Here is a 14,397-nt window from a genome sequence, read left to right on the forward strand (position 1 = left end):
CGTTCAGGCTCAGTAGTTGTGGCTCACGGGCCTAGTTGCTCCGCGGCATGTGGGATCTTCCCAGACCAGGGCTCGAACCCGTTTCCCCTGCATTGGCAGGCAGATTCTCAACCACTGTGCCACCAGGGAAGCCCTGTTTTAACCATTTTTAAGTGTACAATTCAGTGGTATTCATTACATTCACAATGTTCTGCAACCATCACCACTATCTAGTTCCAGAACCTTTTCATCATCTCATCCAAAACTCTGTACCCACTAAACAAGAAGTCCCCATTCTCTTCCCCCCACCCCCAGCCCCTGGCAACTTTGGTTTTACTTTCTGTGAATTTGCCTGTTCTGTGTCCTTCATATAAGTGGAACCATACAATACTTGTCCTTTTGTGTCTGGCTTATTTTACTTAGTATAATGTTTTCAAGGTACATCCATATTGTAGCATGTATCAGAATTTCCTTCCTTTCTGAGGCTGAATAATATTCCATTGTATGTGTATACCACATTTTGTTTATCCATTCATCTTTTAATGGACATTTGGGTTGTTTCCACTTTTGGCTATTGTGTATAATGCTGCTGTGAACATGGGTGTGCAAATATCTGTTTGAGTCCCTGCTTTCTTTTTTTTGTTGTTGTTGTTGTTGTTGTTGTTGTTTTTTCGGTACGCGGGCCTCTCACTGCTGTGGCCTCTCCCGTCGCGGAGCACAGACTCCGGACGCGCAGGCTCAGCGGCCATGGCTCACGGGCCCAGCCGCTCCACGGCATGTGGGATCTTCCCAGACCAGGGCACGAACTCGTGTCCCCTGCATCGGCAGGCGGACTCTCAACCGCTGCGCCACCAGGGAAGCTCCCTGCTTTCTTTTTGTGTCTATACCTAGAAGTGGAATTTCTGGATCATATGGTACAGGGAAGGTTTTTGAGTAGGGGAGGGACACAGTTAGAACTATGGTTTAGAAAGATGAACTAGGTGGGCCTGAGTAGGTCAGATAGATTCAGCCAGGGTAGGGCAAGGGAGGTACAGGTGGGAGAGAGGCAGGGAAAGTTGAGTCAGGAGCTGTTACAATGCTCCAGACATCCTTAAGGGGAGGAAGATAATAGAGTAATATCTCCCCAGTATCACGTTGAGGATTAATATTGCTGAGAATAATTCGTGGAAAAGAGTCTGCTCTGGAAGGGAATATTTTGGCCAGCTGTACCTATTCCTGGGCTCAGGAGAAGGAACCTACCATGGACTTCCCTTGCTTCTCTTGACTTTCTCTCTTACTCTTACCTTCTGATATAGTCCTCTCAGTCTTGGACCATTCCTGACTGCAGATTTCTCCATAAGGAGTGGTAGAATTAAGGGGTGACTTGGGTGGCATAGCTTAATATTCATTGATCAGTTTCCCCTTCCACATTAAGAACATACAGAATCCAAGTAAAAGTCAGCGTGCTTGATGGGCAAACACTGTTTTCAGATAACTCCACCAGCCACTCTGGCTAATTAAATTGCCATCTGTAAGCTCCTCTCAACGAAATTATGGAACTGCTCAGCCATAGGCTTTTATTTTCATCAGAACCACACCCGGAAGCTGCTGGAAGGGTGAGATGTTACCATTACCACTGTATTGAGTCAGGGAGCTACCACTTCCTCAGGGAGGCAGAACATAAGAAATATATTAGGATAACAGAAATTGTTCAGAGAGAGACACATGAGATCCAAGATGTGCCTGCAATGAAGTGGCTGCCTCCTGAGAGGTGGTTGGTAGTGGAGAGAGTTAATTATAAGGCAGTCAAGCTGTTAGTGACCTGCGGGAAGGTGGCAAAGCTAACAGTCCCAGAAAAACTTCCTCAGGGAATCCAGGTATCTCATTGGCATTTTCAACATTAGAAACGCATCTTCCACCATCAAGTCATTTCTTCAACCATGTTTATGTTGGGTGGGGCAAGAAGAAATAACAACTGGAAAACTTAAAAACATCCTCGTCCCTTCCTTCTTTCAGCGGGGAGAATGGAGGAAGGGCACAAACTCCTTGTTTTTTAAATCTTTTCATGTAGCAGTCACATCTTCTCTAGTCAGAGGAACGAACAGAACTTCTTCCTTCTTTTCCAACTTGCGTCGTGTTGAAACAGATATAAATTACTCTCATTTTAGCAAAGGAGCTGTCCTGATACCATCTGTGAGAGATATGGGAAGGTGAGTTAAGAACGCAACAGAAGAACCACCTGTAGCTCTTTCATGTAGGTGTTCTGGCTGGTTTACCCAGTAACACTCCCAGCATTCCCTGCCTTAGGCCCAGGAGGTAGCTCAGGTATACCCTAGCATGGGTAGGTGTGTCCTGCTTTGAGGAACCCCCAAATCCAAGCTTGAATGGAAACATAAATTTATGAGATACATTTTGTAACATTTCTTCATGTAAAATTTGCCCTTTTTACTTTGCCAGATATTTTAGTTTACAGAAGCCTTCTGTTTGGGTTAGAATTCCTTTAACTAGTTAAATTTATATTCTCTTTCCCAATGTGGATTGAAAGTATGATTATAGTGGATAAAAATGTGGGTTTTCTCACAAATTTTTAATGTATCCAAATTATGAACCTAGTCTGGAAAGGCTGTATTTTGTTTTCTTGCCAAAGCCTTACAGCATCCCTGGATCATACACTACAAAGTCCCAAAAAGCTATCTGAAGGAATGGCTTTGTTCAGCAATGCTGATTCTACTTCAATAATAATATTACTCAAAAACAGCAATAAAATACTCTACTTCGATATAATAATACTATTAACCCAAGCTGTTAGATGTTCATTAAAGGACATCTTTTCTTGTCCAGTAGAATATTTCTTTGTCCATCTGGCTGTTCTGGCATTTCTGTGCAGTAGCTCTGGATTTATTAACGTTAAAGTGTGTGTTCTGGATTTCTTCTCCTAGATTGGTCGCTTGGTTATTGGACAGAATGGAATCCTCTCCACCCCTGCTGTATCCTGCATCATTAGAAAGATCAAAGCCATTGGTGGGATCATTCTGACAGCCAGCCACAACCCAGGAGGACCCAATGGAGATTTTGGAATCAAATTCAACATTTCCAATGGAGGTGAGTTTGCTGTCATTTTGAGTATAGCCAATTTTATGTTCTGTAGGACAAACTGATAACCAAGGCCTTGGGAGGTCAGGGTTCCGGTTCTGATCCTTAGCAAGGGAGCTTTTTGTTTCCTTTTGGTGAAAATGAGATGCTTCTCATTTTGCTGTACCTGAGTATGAGGAGCTGTGCTTGAATGATCAGTAACATAATATTTCCTTTTAGAAAATTCCGATACTTTGCTGCTTGAATGGTGGCATGGCAGATGTGCTAGTAAAGAGGAGTTGATGAGCTTTGTGTCCTTTGTATTTCCATGTCAACTGTACAAAATGACCCACTGTTTGCTGTTTGATTTCCAGGTCCTGCCCCGGAAGCAATAACTGATAAAATTTTCCAAATCAGCAAGACAATCCAAGACTATGCAATTTGTCCTGACCTGCATGTAGACCTTGGGGTTCTGGGAAAGCAGCAGTTTGACCTGGAAAACAAGTTCAAACCCTTCACAGGCATGTTTACTCTTCTCCTCTCTTGCCCACTCCTAGTTCCAACTTGAGGGATTTGCCTTTCAAGGTTTTAGTAACATGGGTCTTTATCTTTGGAAAGATTGTGGTCACCAAGCTTTGCATGCATTAATTAGCAGGTCTGGAAGTCTAGAGACCTGGGCTCTCTGGGCCCTGCTGGGGATCAGCTGTGTGACCTTGGGTGAGTTGTTTCCAAATCTCTCGGCTTCAGTTTCCATACCTATAAAACGAACGGCCTTGAGGAGAAGACCTGTAAGATCATGTTTATAGCTATCTTTTATTGAGCTTTTATTATGTGCCAAGCTCTTCACATGCATTATCTCATTTTATTCTTACAGTAGCCCTGTGAGGGCAGCACTGTCAGTGTTCACTTTTTCCAGATGAGGAAACAAAGGCTGAGAGAGCTTAAGTAACGGGCTCCAGGTCACATAGTCAGTGAGTGGTAAGCCAGGATTCAGACACAGGTGTGAATGATTCCAAAGCCTGGGCTTTGATTTCCTTTTCAGTAAAATCAACTTAGACCATTTTGGGGGCTAAATTGAAACTCCCTGTGTAGCAGCTGTGGTAAACATTTTGTTGTTGAATGCCAAGTTTTGACAATAATTGATGGAATAAATGTTTATAAAATTATTCATATTAGGGCTTCCCTGGTGGCGCAGTGGTTGAGAGTCCGCCTGCCGATGCAGGGGACACGGGTTCGTGCCCCGATCCCGGAGGATCCCACATGCCGCGGAGCGGCTGGGCCCGCGAGCCATGGCCGCGGAGCCTGTGTGTCCGGAGCCTGTGCTCCGCAACGGGAGAGGCCACAGCAGTGAGAGGCCCGCGTACAGCAAAAAAAAAAAAAAAAAAAAAAAAAAAAAAAAAAAAATTATTCATATTAATAAATGAGGATGAGATGGGTTAGCAACATGACTTGCGTTTCAGCTTTGCTCTAACATGTATTCTTTCCTCTGGGCTGCAAGTTTATGGGAGGCATTTTTTGTTTGAACCCACCCATAAGGAGCTGACAGTTGCATCCCAACAAAGAGGAAAGGGTGCTTTGGTACATTCTGAAGACATTCTTAGGGTTTAGAAAACACCAGTAGAGAACTTCTTAAACATTTCATGTTTTGAAAATGTTCAGACCTGTGAAAATTCAACAACAAGAACAATACTTAGTTCTTACATTTGTTTTATTCCTTTAGCAGTGCATGTGAAAAGTGATTCATTAAAAATTATTTTCTCTGCTTTTTACTAATATGTCTTGACGGCAAGGGGTCTGGAAAAAGTAAAATAAAGTAGGTGTTACATTTTCTGTTATTTTTTGACACCAAAATACACTTCTCATGGAGACTGATAGGGAACCAACGCGGCAGCAGAACAGAGGTTAGCATCAGGCAAAACTCTGTCAAAATTCCCTCTGTGCCCCATCCCAGCTGTGTGGGCAAGTTACTTAATCTTTCAGAACTTGAACTTGCTCGTCTATAAAATAGAACTGATAACATTTACCTCTCAGGAAATTTGTTAATATTGAATAAGAGATCATGTAACGGCCCTGGCACATTGGAGCTGCTCCATAAATGTCTTTTTAAAATAGCAATTGCACGTTTACAGCAATATGATCATTTCAGAGGAGAATATTTCTAAATGTGTTTAGTTCCTCCATCTTTAATGTTGCTTGTTCTCACAGTGGAAATTGTGGATTCGGTGGAAGCTTATGCTACGATGCTGAGAAGCATCTTTGATTTCAATGCACTGAAAGAACTGCTTTCTGGTCCAAACCGATTAAAGATCCGTATAGACGCCATGCATGGAGGTATGGAGCCATTTGTTTTCTGTTCCCTTCCCTCAAAGACATGAAGCAGCTCTCGACTTTGTGTATTATGATGCTTTAATAAACCTTTTCTTAAGACTCTCTCTGTTTGACGGTTTTTAAACAGTTACGTTGCAAAAATTTCAGAGTAATATTCACGCAGATAAAAATCTAATTGTATGCAGGAAAAATTCCCCGTGGTGAGGTAGTGTGAAGGTCAGCGTTTCCACATTAAGCATCAGGTTTTGAGTAACAGGCAACTATTTTTGTGTACTCTCCCTCCCCCTCAGAAGATGCCTTACATTCTTCCTAAATGCCCCCATCTATTTCCGAGGGAGCCTGTGGTTGGTTAGATGCGATAAACGTCCTCCTGAGCCCCACACCCCACTTGCCTGCTCCCACATACGCCTTTACTTAGAAGATGACCAGAGCAGGCTGAGGATTAAATTCAGGAACAACAGGATGTATGTCTCTCCCTCTTCTTCCTCTGTGGGTTGAGTGGCCAGGTCAGTAGAGAGAGCAGCTGTCACCGAACCAGAACCATGAGGTTCTCTTGCATGTAGGGAATTCCTGAGCACTTGAGTTTATTTGTTTTGTAATAATTTACTATTTTAGACTCTTTGAGTCACAGGGATTTTCCCTGGTGTTGGAATCCATCTGCCTGCCTGGTTGTGGAAGACTCTCTGCCTGTGCTTGAACCCTTTCCATGGTGCTGTCAGGGCCTTCTGTTACACTGCAAAACCACAGTTAGAAAACTTCTCCTGGTAGACTGAAATCTTCTGTCTCGGGAACTTCTCCCATTGGGTCCTAACTTGCCTCTGGAGTCCCATAGAATGGGTGTCCTTCTTGATTCAGACAAAGGCTATTCTGACTTTTCAAAGCATTCAACAGACAGGTATTGAGTAGCTACTACATGTATGCTTGGGGGTAGGCAGGGGTTCAGTGGAGACTCTCTTCAAAGAGCTTTGCGATGCTTGGAGAGATGAGGTAGGTAAGAAACCAACCATTGCCGGGCCAGCAAAATGAGGGTTAGGTAGAATTTCAAGTATTCTCCTTGGGGTGTGGAAAAAGGCACAGTTTGATCAAAGGTATCAAGAAAGGTTTCCTGGAAAAAGTGGCAACCAACTCATCTTTTATGAAAGAAAGACGTAGGGTGGTGGAGAGTCAAGTGATGGTCATTCCCAGCTGAGGCAGTTGGCTGTAGCAAATGCATGAAAGCTGAAAGATAGAAGTCACGTTAGGGGAATGAGCAGAAGCCTGGGCTGGCTTGAGAATGGAGCCTGTGATGGGGTATTTGCTAGTCGCTACTGGTCACGAAGCTGACTTCTTTCTCCAGGCCTTGAAGTTGTTCCTCAAAAGCCTCAGTTGCTATACCCCTCACCGCCCTGGCTGCCTCGGCCTCATTCTGCGGTGTGTCAGTAGCCTCCTTAACGGGAGGCCCCTAATGGGAGACACGTATTCTATACTGTTCTGACCTCTGTGGCATATACTGGTGTCGGTACCTTCCTTGGTGAAAAAACATTCTCAGCATTTTAGAGATGAACATTCTTGATCGTTACACTAAGTATCACCGTAATGTATGTGACTGGTTTTTCCTGTTGTTCATTGTTACTGTTTTTTGTTCGTTTGTCTGTATTCTTTTGATCCGTTTTTCGGATAGCTTGACAGAGGAGAAGGATCAGGGCTGTGAATCCTAGCTCCCCCTCCTACTAGCTGTGTAAGTCTGGGCAAATAGCTTCCTCTCAGAACCTCAGTTTTCTTATCTATAAATTGGAGGAAATAATCGTAATACAAAATTTGTAAAATGTGTGCTGGTACTGTTCTCAGTGCCTCATATCTATTAACTCATTTAATTCTCACATCAACCCTGTTAGGTAGCTACTATTATTATCCTCCTTTTGCAGGTGGGGTAGACGGAGGCACAGCAAAGAGATTAAATAGCTTTCCCCAAATGGCACAGCCAATAATTGGCAGAGCTGACATTTGAACCCAGACACTCTGATTCCAGAGTCCAGGTTCTCAAGCACTAAGCTGTACCACCTCATGGGCCTTTTTTGAAGGACTGAGTGAGAAAACAGTTGAGAAGCACCTGGCCCAGGTGTGTAGCAGGGCCTTCATAATGGTTCTCTCCCTTCCCTTCCCCCATTCTTTCCTTCAATAAATGGCCTCACCCTTTCCAACCCAATCTCTCAATATTCCTGTTTGTAGAACTTTCTACTCCAGACTTGTCTCCCCACAAGCCCTTGAATACAGTTTGCATGTTCTCTTTGCCATTCTCCCTAGAACACCTCCACCTTATGTAGTAAGTCCTCACCTCCTGTAGTAAGTTTTATTTTCTGGTTCTTTATTTCACGCTCTGCATAGTTGTGGGACCGTATGTGAAGAAGATCCTCTGTGAAGAACTCGGAGCCCCCGCAAACTCAGCAGTTAACTGTGTTCCCCTGGAGGACTTTGGAGGCCACCACCCTGACCCCAACCTCACCTATGCAGCTGACCTGGTGGAGACTATGAAGACAGGAGAGCATGATTTTGGGGCTGCCTTTGATGGAGATGGGGTGGGTACAAGTGTTTTTAAGTGAACTCTGATGCAGGTCAGGCCTGATCCTAAAGACGGGGAAAAAGCAGACTGCTTCTACCAGGCCCTGTGGGCCTAGGATTGCCAGTCAACCTCCTTCATTGCAACTGGAGTCAGGGCTCAATTATTAGAAGACCCTCTTGAACAGAATGAGTCCTTGAAATGGAACTCATGTGTTTAATGTCTGCTAAGAGGGGCAGGGTAATTGGGGCCTGGTTATGATGTCATGACTGGTGCTTCATGAACTAGTTGGGTTCTAGGTCCCTGTCCTGAGGTAGGTTTTTGCTCTAAATGAGCAGCTAGCTACTTAATCTCTGGAAAGGGTCTTGGCCTTATAATATACCCACCTGTTCATTCACATTAGCTGAAAGATGAAACTATAATGAGAGAATTAACATTTTATTCTTTAGCTACAATTAATATTTTAAATGAACACGTACTTTTATTTACATTGGTGAGTATATGACAGACGAGGAGGGAAACTGTCCTAGGTTTGTATACTTGATATCTCAGAGATAGGAAACACTACACATATTTACTTCGTCGAAAATATATTTTGGTGGTTGCTATTATTCTTTAACATCATCTAGAATTCATTGTTTCCTAAAAAGAGATTTTCCGATATCAAAATTTGGGGAAATTAAAAGGGTCCCTAGCAGACATCATTTGCAATGCATCTTTCTGTGGCAGTGCATGATGGGAGTTTTTCCCTCCATACTCTCAGTTACTTGAGTACTTCCAGTATGTCAGGCACCAGGAGAGCAGTGAGGTGGCAGCATGTTCTGTTGGGACCTGCACCACACGGAGGGCCCAAGATTTAGAAGCCTTTCCTTGAGGAAATCTGCTTTGTTCCTTGAAGGATGCCTGGTAGACCTACCAGACCCTAAAGAGCCCATATTTCCTCTCATTGTGATCTCTCCTCTCTTTGGGGAGAGAAGAGAGGTGATTAGTTCCAGAGTTTGGAAAAGGTCAAGGAGGTTACAGTCAGCTGGCCTCTGGAGGGAGAAGAGAGGATTCGGCCCAGAAGGAGTTCGTGCTCGCACTTTAATTTAGAACAGTTTTAGCTCTTCGGCACGGAGGTGCCATTGGCCCAGTGGTGCTGTACAGATCCATTAGGAATAAAGTCCAGTGTTTAGAAGTCAGTATGAATAAATGTATCATAGTTTTAACTTTTATAAAACCTCCATGTAAGATAGTTTGGTTCCTTCAGCGCTTTGATTAAGAGATCTTCCTTTGAATTCCCCTTCTCCCAAAGGATCGAAACATGATTCTGGGCAAGCGTGGGTTCTTTGTGAACCCTTCAGACTCCGTGGCTGTCATTGCTGCTAACATCTTCAGCATTCCATATTTCCAGCAAACCGGGGTCCGCGGCTTTGCACGCAGCATGCCCACCAGTGGTGCCCTGGACCGGTACGTCTCTCCATTCCCTTGGCTCCCGCCAGGCCCTTCACAGTGCTGGGAACATCCTTCTTCCCTTTTCAGCTAGGGCATCTGATGCATAGTATGTGCTATGGAAGTGTTTATTTTATGAAGGAATGGATGAACTTTTTTCTGGATTGGTTGTCCCCACTCTGTGCTCCCTTAGCACCCTGCATTTCTTCCATCCTGGCCCTTATCACACTGTGTCCTGATAACCTGTTTACTTGACTATCTGCCCTGTTAGACTAGAAACTTCTACAGAGAAAAGAATATCTTATTCACTGTCCTAAACTCTTCCTGATCATGGTGTGCCTCACACACACACACACACACACACACACACACATCATTTTTAAAAATGAATGATTGAATGTTAATGAATAAATGAATGGATAGCACTTTGTTGTAGTCAAGACATCATTCTAGAGACTCACTTTCCCTTTGCAGTGTACACAGAGTTTGGGTGAAAGAGCAGTTTGATGGAAGATCAGTGTTTCAGCAGAACTTTCAAAAAACATTCCTCATCCAGCCCCCGTCAGATGCCCATACACACACAAGCATAGTAAATGTTCATTTATCTAAAACCTGAGTAAACGTAAAGCTAAAATAGTTAAAAACAAATGCATTCAGTTTTTGAGAAAGGCAGTACCAGTGACAGTAAACAGTTGATATCTCTGACTTGCTTATTTATTGATTGATTGTATTTCATCTCACTTGCAAAGGCCTTAGGGTAGCTTACGTGATCACATCTAAAACATCTGAAAAATATAAGTTATAAATGAGGACCAACCAGGGAGAGTATTAACTAGACCATGTTAGGTGTCCAATAAATGTTTCCTGAATGAATAGATAAAGAACAAGTGAATGAATAAAAGGTCGAGGCCAGGGAGAAAAGCAGAATGTATGTATCTAGGCGCTTACAATCATAATTAATATTAATTGAACATTACCTTATGCTAGACACTAGATATGTTTTAAGTCATTTAATTCTCAGACCGACCCCATGAAGTAAATGCTATATTTAACTTCTCTTTACAGGTGGGAAAACAAAAGAACAAAGAAATTAACTAATTTGCCCAAGGTCACCCAGCTAGTAAATGATGGAGCATAATTTGAACCCAGAACCTTTGCTCCCAACCACTGAGCTATACAGTAGTTTTCTATTGTGTGTGTGTGTGTGTGTGTGTGTATGTGTGTGTGTGTGTGTTACAGAACTAGTGCTGACTTCAGCTAACAAAGTAATGGCTAATATTCATATAGTAGTTTGTAGTTGACACAGCACCTTCTTACATTCACCATCTCAGTTGATCCTCATAGCAGTCCTTATTTTAAAGAGGAGGAAACCAAAAGAGTAGTTAGCAGTCTTGCCCGGGACCCCACAGCGACATCAGAGCTAGAATTAGAATCTGGTACTTCTGCTTTCACATCCTCCATCCAAAGTCGTGAGCTGGTGTGTGGCCACGCTCTTGTACATTAGACTGATCAGGTCCTGAAATACCTTCTGTGTAATCCAAAACAGTTTAATTCCAAGTTCTGAAAAAATTGATAATCCACATATAGCATCACAATGGAAAATACCTCATTACCCAGAAAAAAGTTCATTGTACTTTCACAGGTTTCAAAATCGTAGATCTAATTTTCCTCAAATATTAGAATTGAAATATGATATTGTGTTGCTAGTGATAAGACAAGCATTTTGGAAAGCAAATCTCACTAAAAGAGTAAATGAAATGTAGGTAACTTTTCCTGTTCAAAGGACAAGGGTTTAAAAAAACAGTCACTCAAAGGTTTCAAATAGGCTAAGGATAATATAGGGAGAGGTAAAAGATATGTTGGAGGGGACAGGGGACCATACATCAATGTGTATGCAGCTGGTGCACACGGGAGACCGCACTGGGCACTGTCCTTGGGGGGCCTTCCAGGGAAATGAAAGGAGCACTGACTGGGCAGCTGAATAGCAGGCATTGGTCATCCTGGCCGTGTGACCTCGGGCTGATCACATAACATTCTGGGTCCTGTTTCCTTCTCAGTAAAATACTGACCTCCCAGACCCAGTATTCTATGTCTCTATGACTATAGGTGCATCAAAACATCACTCTTTTATTCACTATGGAATGGTTATAAATACTGTCTATATCCAAAACATGTGGGTTTAAATGGCCCCCCAAACAGCCTTGCCCATTTTGCCACTGTTGCTTCTTCTAAAATGTTAAACTCAGTGACCTGAATTAATTCTTTCTTCGTCCTCTTTCCCCCCTCCGCTGACTCCACATATAATAGCACATTGTGTGCAAGTTTTCTCATATGATTTTTCACCAATCTTAGAATTATGTGTACCTCTGAGGAATACTAAATGAGACCCTTGATACAATAATGGTTGCTGTTTTCCATCCCTCACATGGCTATGCTAGCAGTCCTGCTGTGATGTAACTTTGATTTCATGCCTTTGAAGGGTGGCTAATGCTACAAAGATCACTTTGTATGAAACCCCAACTGGCTGGAAGTTTTTTGGGAATCTGATGGATGCAAGCAAACTGTCCCTTTGTGGGGAGGAGAGCTTCGGGACCGGTAAGTGTGCAGTCCTGAGCCACCGATTTCTTTCCTGTAAATGCTACTTGCAATGAAAGAAAGCTTAGACTGCTAAAGGCAGCACTGAAATAGCAACAGTAGCTGATGTGTCCTAAATCAAGATACAGCTTATTTATAACAACCCTGATAGAGTGTACACATTTGAAAAGCAATGAGCACGTTCTGCCAGGGAAGGCTAATTTTACTTTCAGAGGATCACATCTACTGAGGCAGGAAGTTTGATCCTTGAGTCTGTGGGGATTAAACAGAGTGATAAACACATTTTTCTTCCCTCAGTGGTCAAGGAAACCTTTATAAATGTTTTCATTTCTAGGAAGAAATCTGGTGGAGCGAGTCAGTTTCTTGTTTTTATTTAAGAGAAGGTTTCACCACAGCATTACATCTTCCTCTTTAATAGGCACACGTTTTCCATAGCAACAGGTTGTGATTTATTACGGTTAAGTGGAGGGAGACCATTAGGGTGGAGCTAAGTTGCTAGGTGATCAAGAAGTTGACGACAAGGATCTATATGTAAATTGTGGTATGATGAAAGTGTAGAACATGGTACGCTTTGGGAGATGTTCCAAGACCCCTAGATCCCACTTTCTATGCTCTCTCTCCTCTTCTATGTCTGTCCAATATCGACCTGAATTCCCACCTCCATGACCTTTCCTGTAACCCATCCTACATCAGTCTCTTTCTTTTCTAAACATTCATTCAGGCGTGTGGCCCTTTCCCTCGTGTTGTCTCCAGCAGCCAGGTTACAAGGTACTTCAGTGGCCCTATTTCCTCTACCCAATACTTTGAAGTAAAAGGACCAGTCTTCTGGGTCCTTCAGTACTATTCTTCCATCCTTTAGCAAAGAAAAGATCAAAATCTAGCATTCTATCAGCCTTGCCATTAAGTTGCAAGTCATGCTAGTTAAACAGAATAGAATGCTGATTTCTTTTCCTACAGGTCCTAGGGCAGGGTGGGTAGAATGAGCTGGTAAATTTGAGACACCCATTGACAAAATTCTAAGCAGTTTAATATCCTTGAGGGAGTGGCAGTACTTCTTGGTAATGAATTGGCTTGATGGAATTGGAGAGTATTAAGAAAGATGGATGAGTCTGGGGGGTTGAACAATGTCTACAAAAAAGGCTACATGATTTCCCAAGGTTCTAGGTCTTTGGTAAGAGGTAACAAGTCTACTGCTTAGTCCTTTCCTACCTCATAAAGTAGGGATGGTACCATGTTACTCCATGGGATACTAGATGAATACCCAATGGACCTGTGAGGTGGTCTTCTCCCATGAAATCTCCTCAGTGTTATCCAGTGCAGACTTGGTGTCAATATTTCTTCCCTATGGATGAAGCTGTCTTTGAAGGCAGGCACCATGTCTAAACTTTTGGTTTCCTGACCCCATGTACCTATTTCAGTGCTGAGCCTAGCGAAAAGAGAAAAGTCTAGAACAGGTCTTTCCAGGGTGTTTGGATGTGTGGAAAGATACTAGTTCCATGAAAGAGTTCTGAGTTCAATACAGATTGGGAAACTTGGAATATACCTTTCTATCTTGGATATTCGTGATGATGTTATCATTTGAATATTCCAAAACATTCTGCTATAAGGAATCCTGTTTGTACAGTTTTACCTAAGTATAGTTAACTGCGATATCTCTTTTTTGTGGTATATCTAGTAACATATTGCCCCACAGACCCATGTGGGTAGCATTGGTCAAGGTGGGTCAGAGTCTTAGAGCCAAGTAGCCAACTAGGTGTTGACTGGCTGGGAACAGGCCTGAAGACAGGACGGCACAAGCTGCTCCTCCCTCGCATGACAGGCCTTCAGATGCCAGAGGGCAGTTCTCAGGTCCTCTCTTCTCTGGCCACCCATCCCTAGTCCTCCAGTCATCCCCCACTTCACGTTGGTTATACACCCAGCATGAGTTTCTTGATGCTTCCCTGTTCACCAATGCCCTTTGAAGAAGATCATATCTAGAACTGAGCCCAAATCCTCCGGGGTTGACCTGACAAAGAGCAGATGGGGGCTTCCCTGGTGGCGCAGTGGTTGAGAGTCCGCCTGCCGATGCAGGGGACACGGGTTCGTGCCCCGGTCCGGGAAGATCCCACATGCCGTGGAGCGGCTGGGCCCGTGAGCCATGGCCGCTGAGCCTGCGTGTCCAGAGCCTGTGCTCCACAACGGGAGAGGCCACAACAGTGAGAGGCCCGCGTACCGCAAAAAAAAAAAAAAGAGTAGATGGGATGACTATTTCTAGAAAACTGGACCCTGTAGTTTTCTTGATGTAACTTTCATTTATGTTAGCTTTTAGGACATTTCATAATACTGTTTAGCCCATGTAATGTAGATAATTAAACCCCCTTAAGCTTTTACTTAGGAACATTTGCCAAGAAAAGTCCCCATGTTACGTTTGTGGAACTGATTTCTTTGAACCCAAGTATTAGATTTTAAATTATTTCTTGTTAAAGCTTGTTCTTATT

General features: G+C 43.1%; 1 protein-coding gene across 1 annotated transcript in view; it reads left to right on the top strand.

Moving 5' to 3' along the window:
- Positions 1 to 14,397, top strand: part of PGM1 (phosphoglucomutase 1) — a 57,200-nt gene that overhangs the window by 26,639 nt on the left and 16,164 nt on the right. Inside the window, exons 2-7 of the mRNA XM_060089902.1 lie at positions 2,898 to 3,060; positions 3,405 to 3,551; positions 5,236 to 5,361; positions 7,723 to 7,913; positions 9,189 to 9,343; positions 11,805 to 11,920. Coding sequence (XP_059945885.1) covers positions 2,898 to 3,060; positions 3,405 to 3,551; positions 5,236 to 5,361; positions 7,723 to 7,913; positions 9,189 to 9,343; positions 11,805 to 11,920 — 898 coding nt within the window. The remainder of the gene's footprint in view (positions 1 to 2,897; positions 3,061 to 3,404; positions 3,552 to 5,235; positions 5,362 to 7,722; positions 7,914 to 9,188; positions 9,344 to 11,804; positions 11,921 to 14,397) is intronic.

The sequence above is a fragment of the Mesoplodon densirostris genome, chromosome 2 (assembly GCF_025265405.1).
Source record: "Mesoplodon densirostris isolate mMesDen1 chromosome 2, mMesDen1 primary haplotype, whole genome shotgun sequence".
NCBI classification, from domain to species: Eukaryota; Metazoa; Chordata; class Mammalia; order Artiodactyla; family Ziphiidae; genus Mesoplodon; species Mesoplodon densirostris.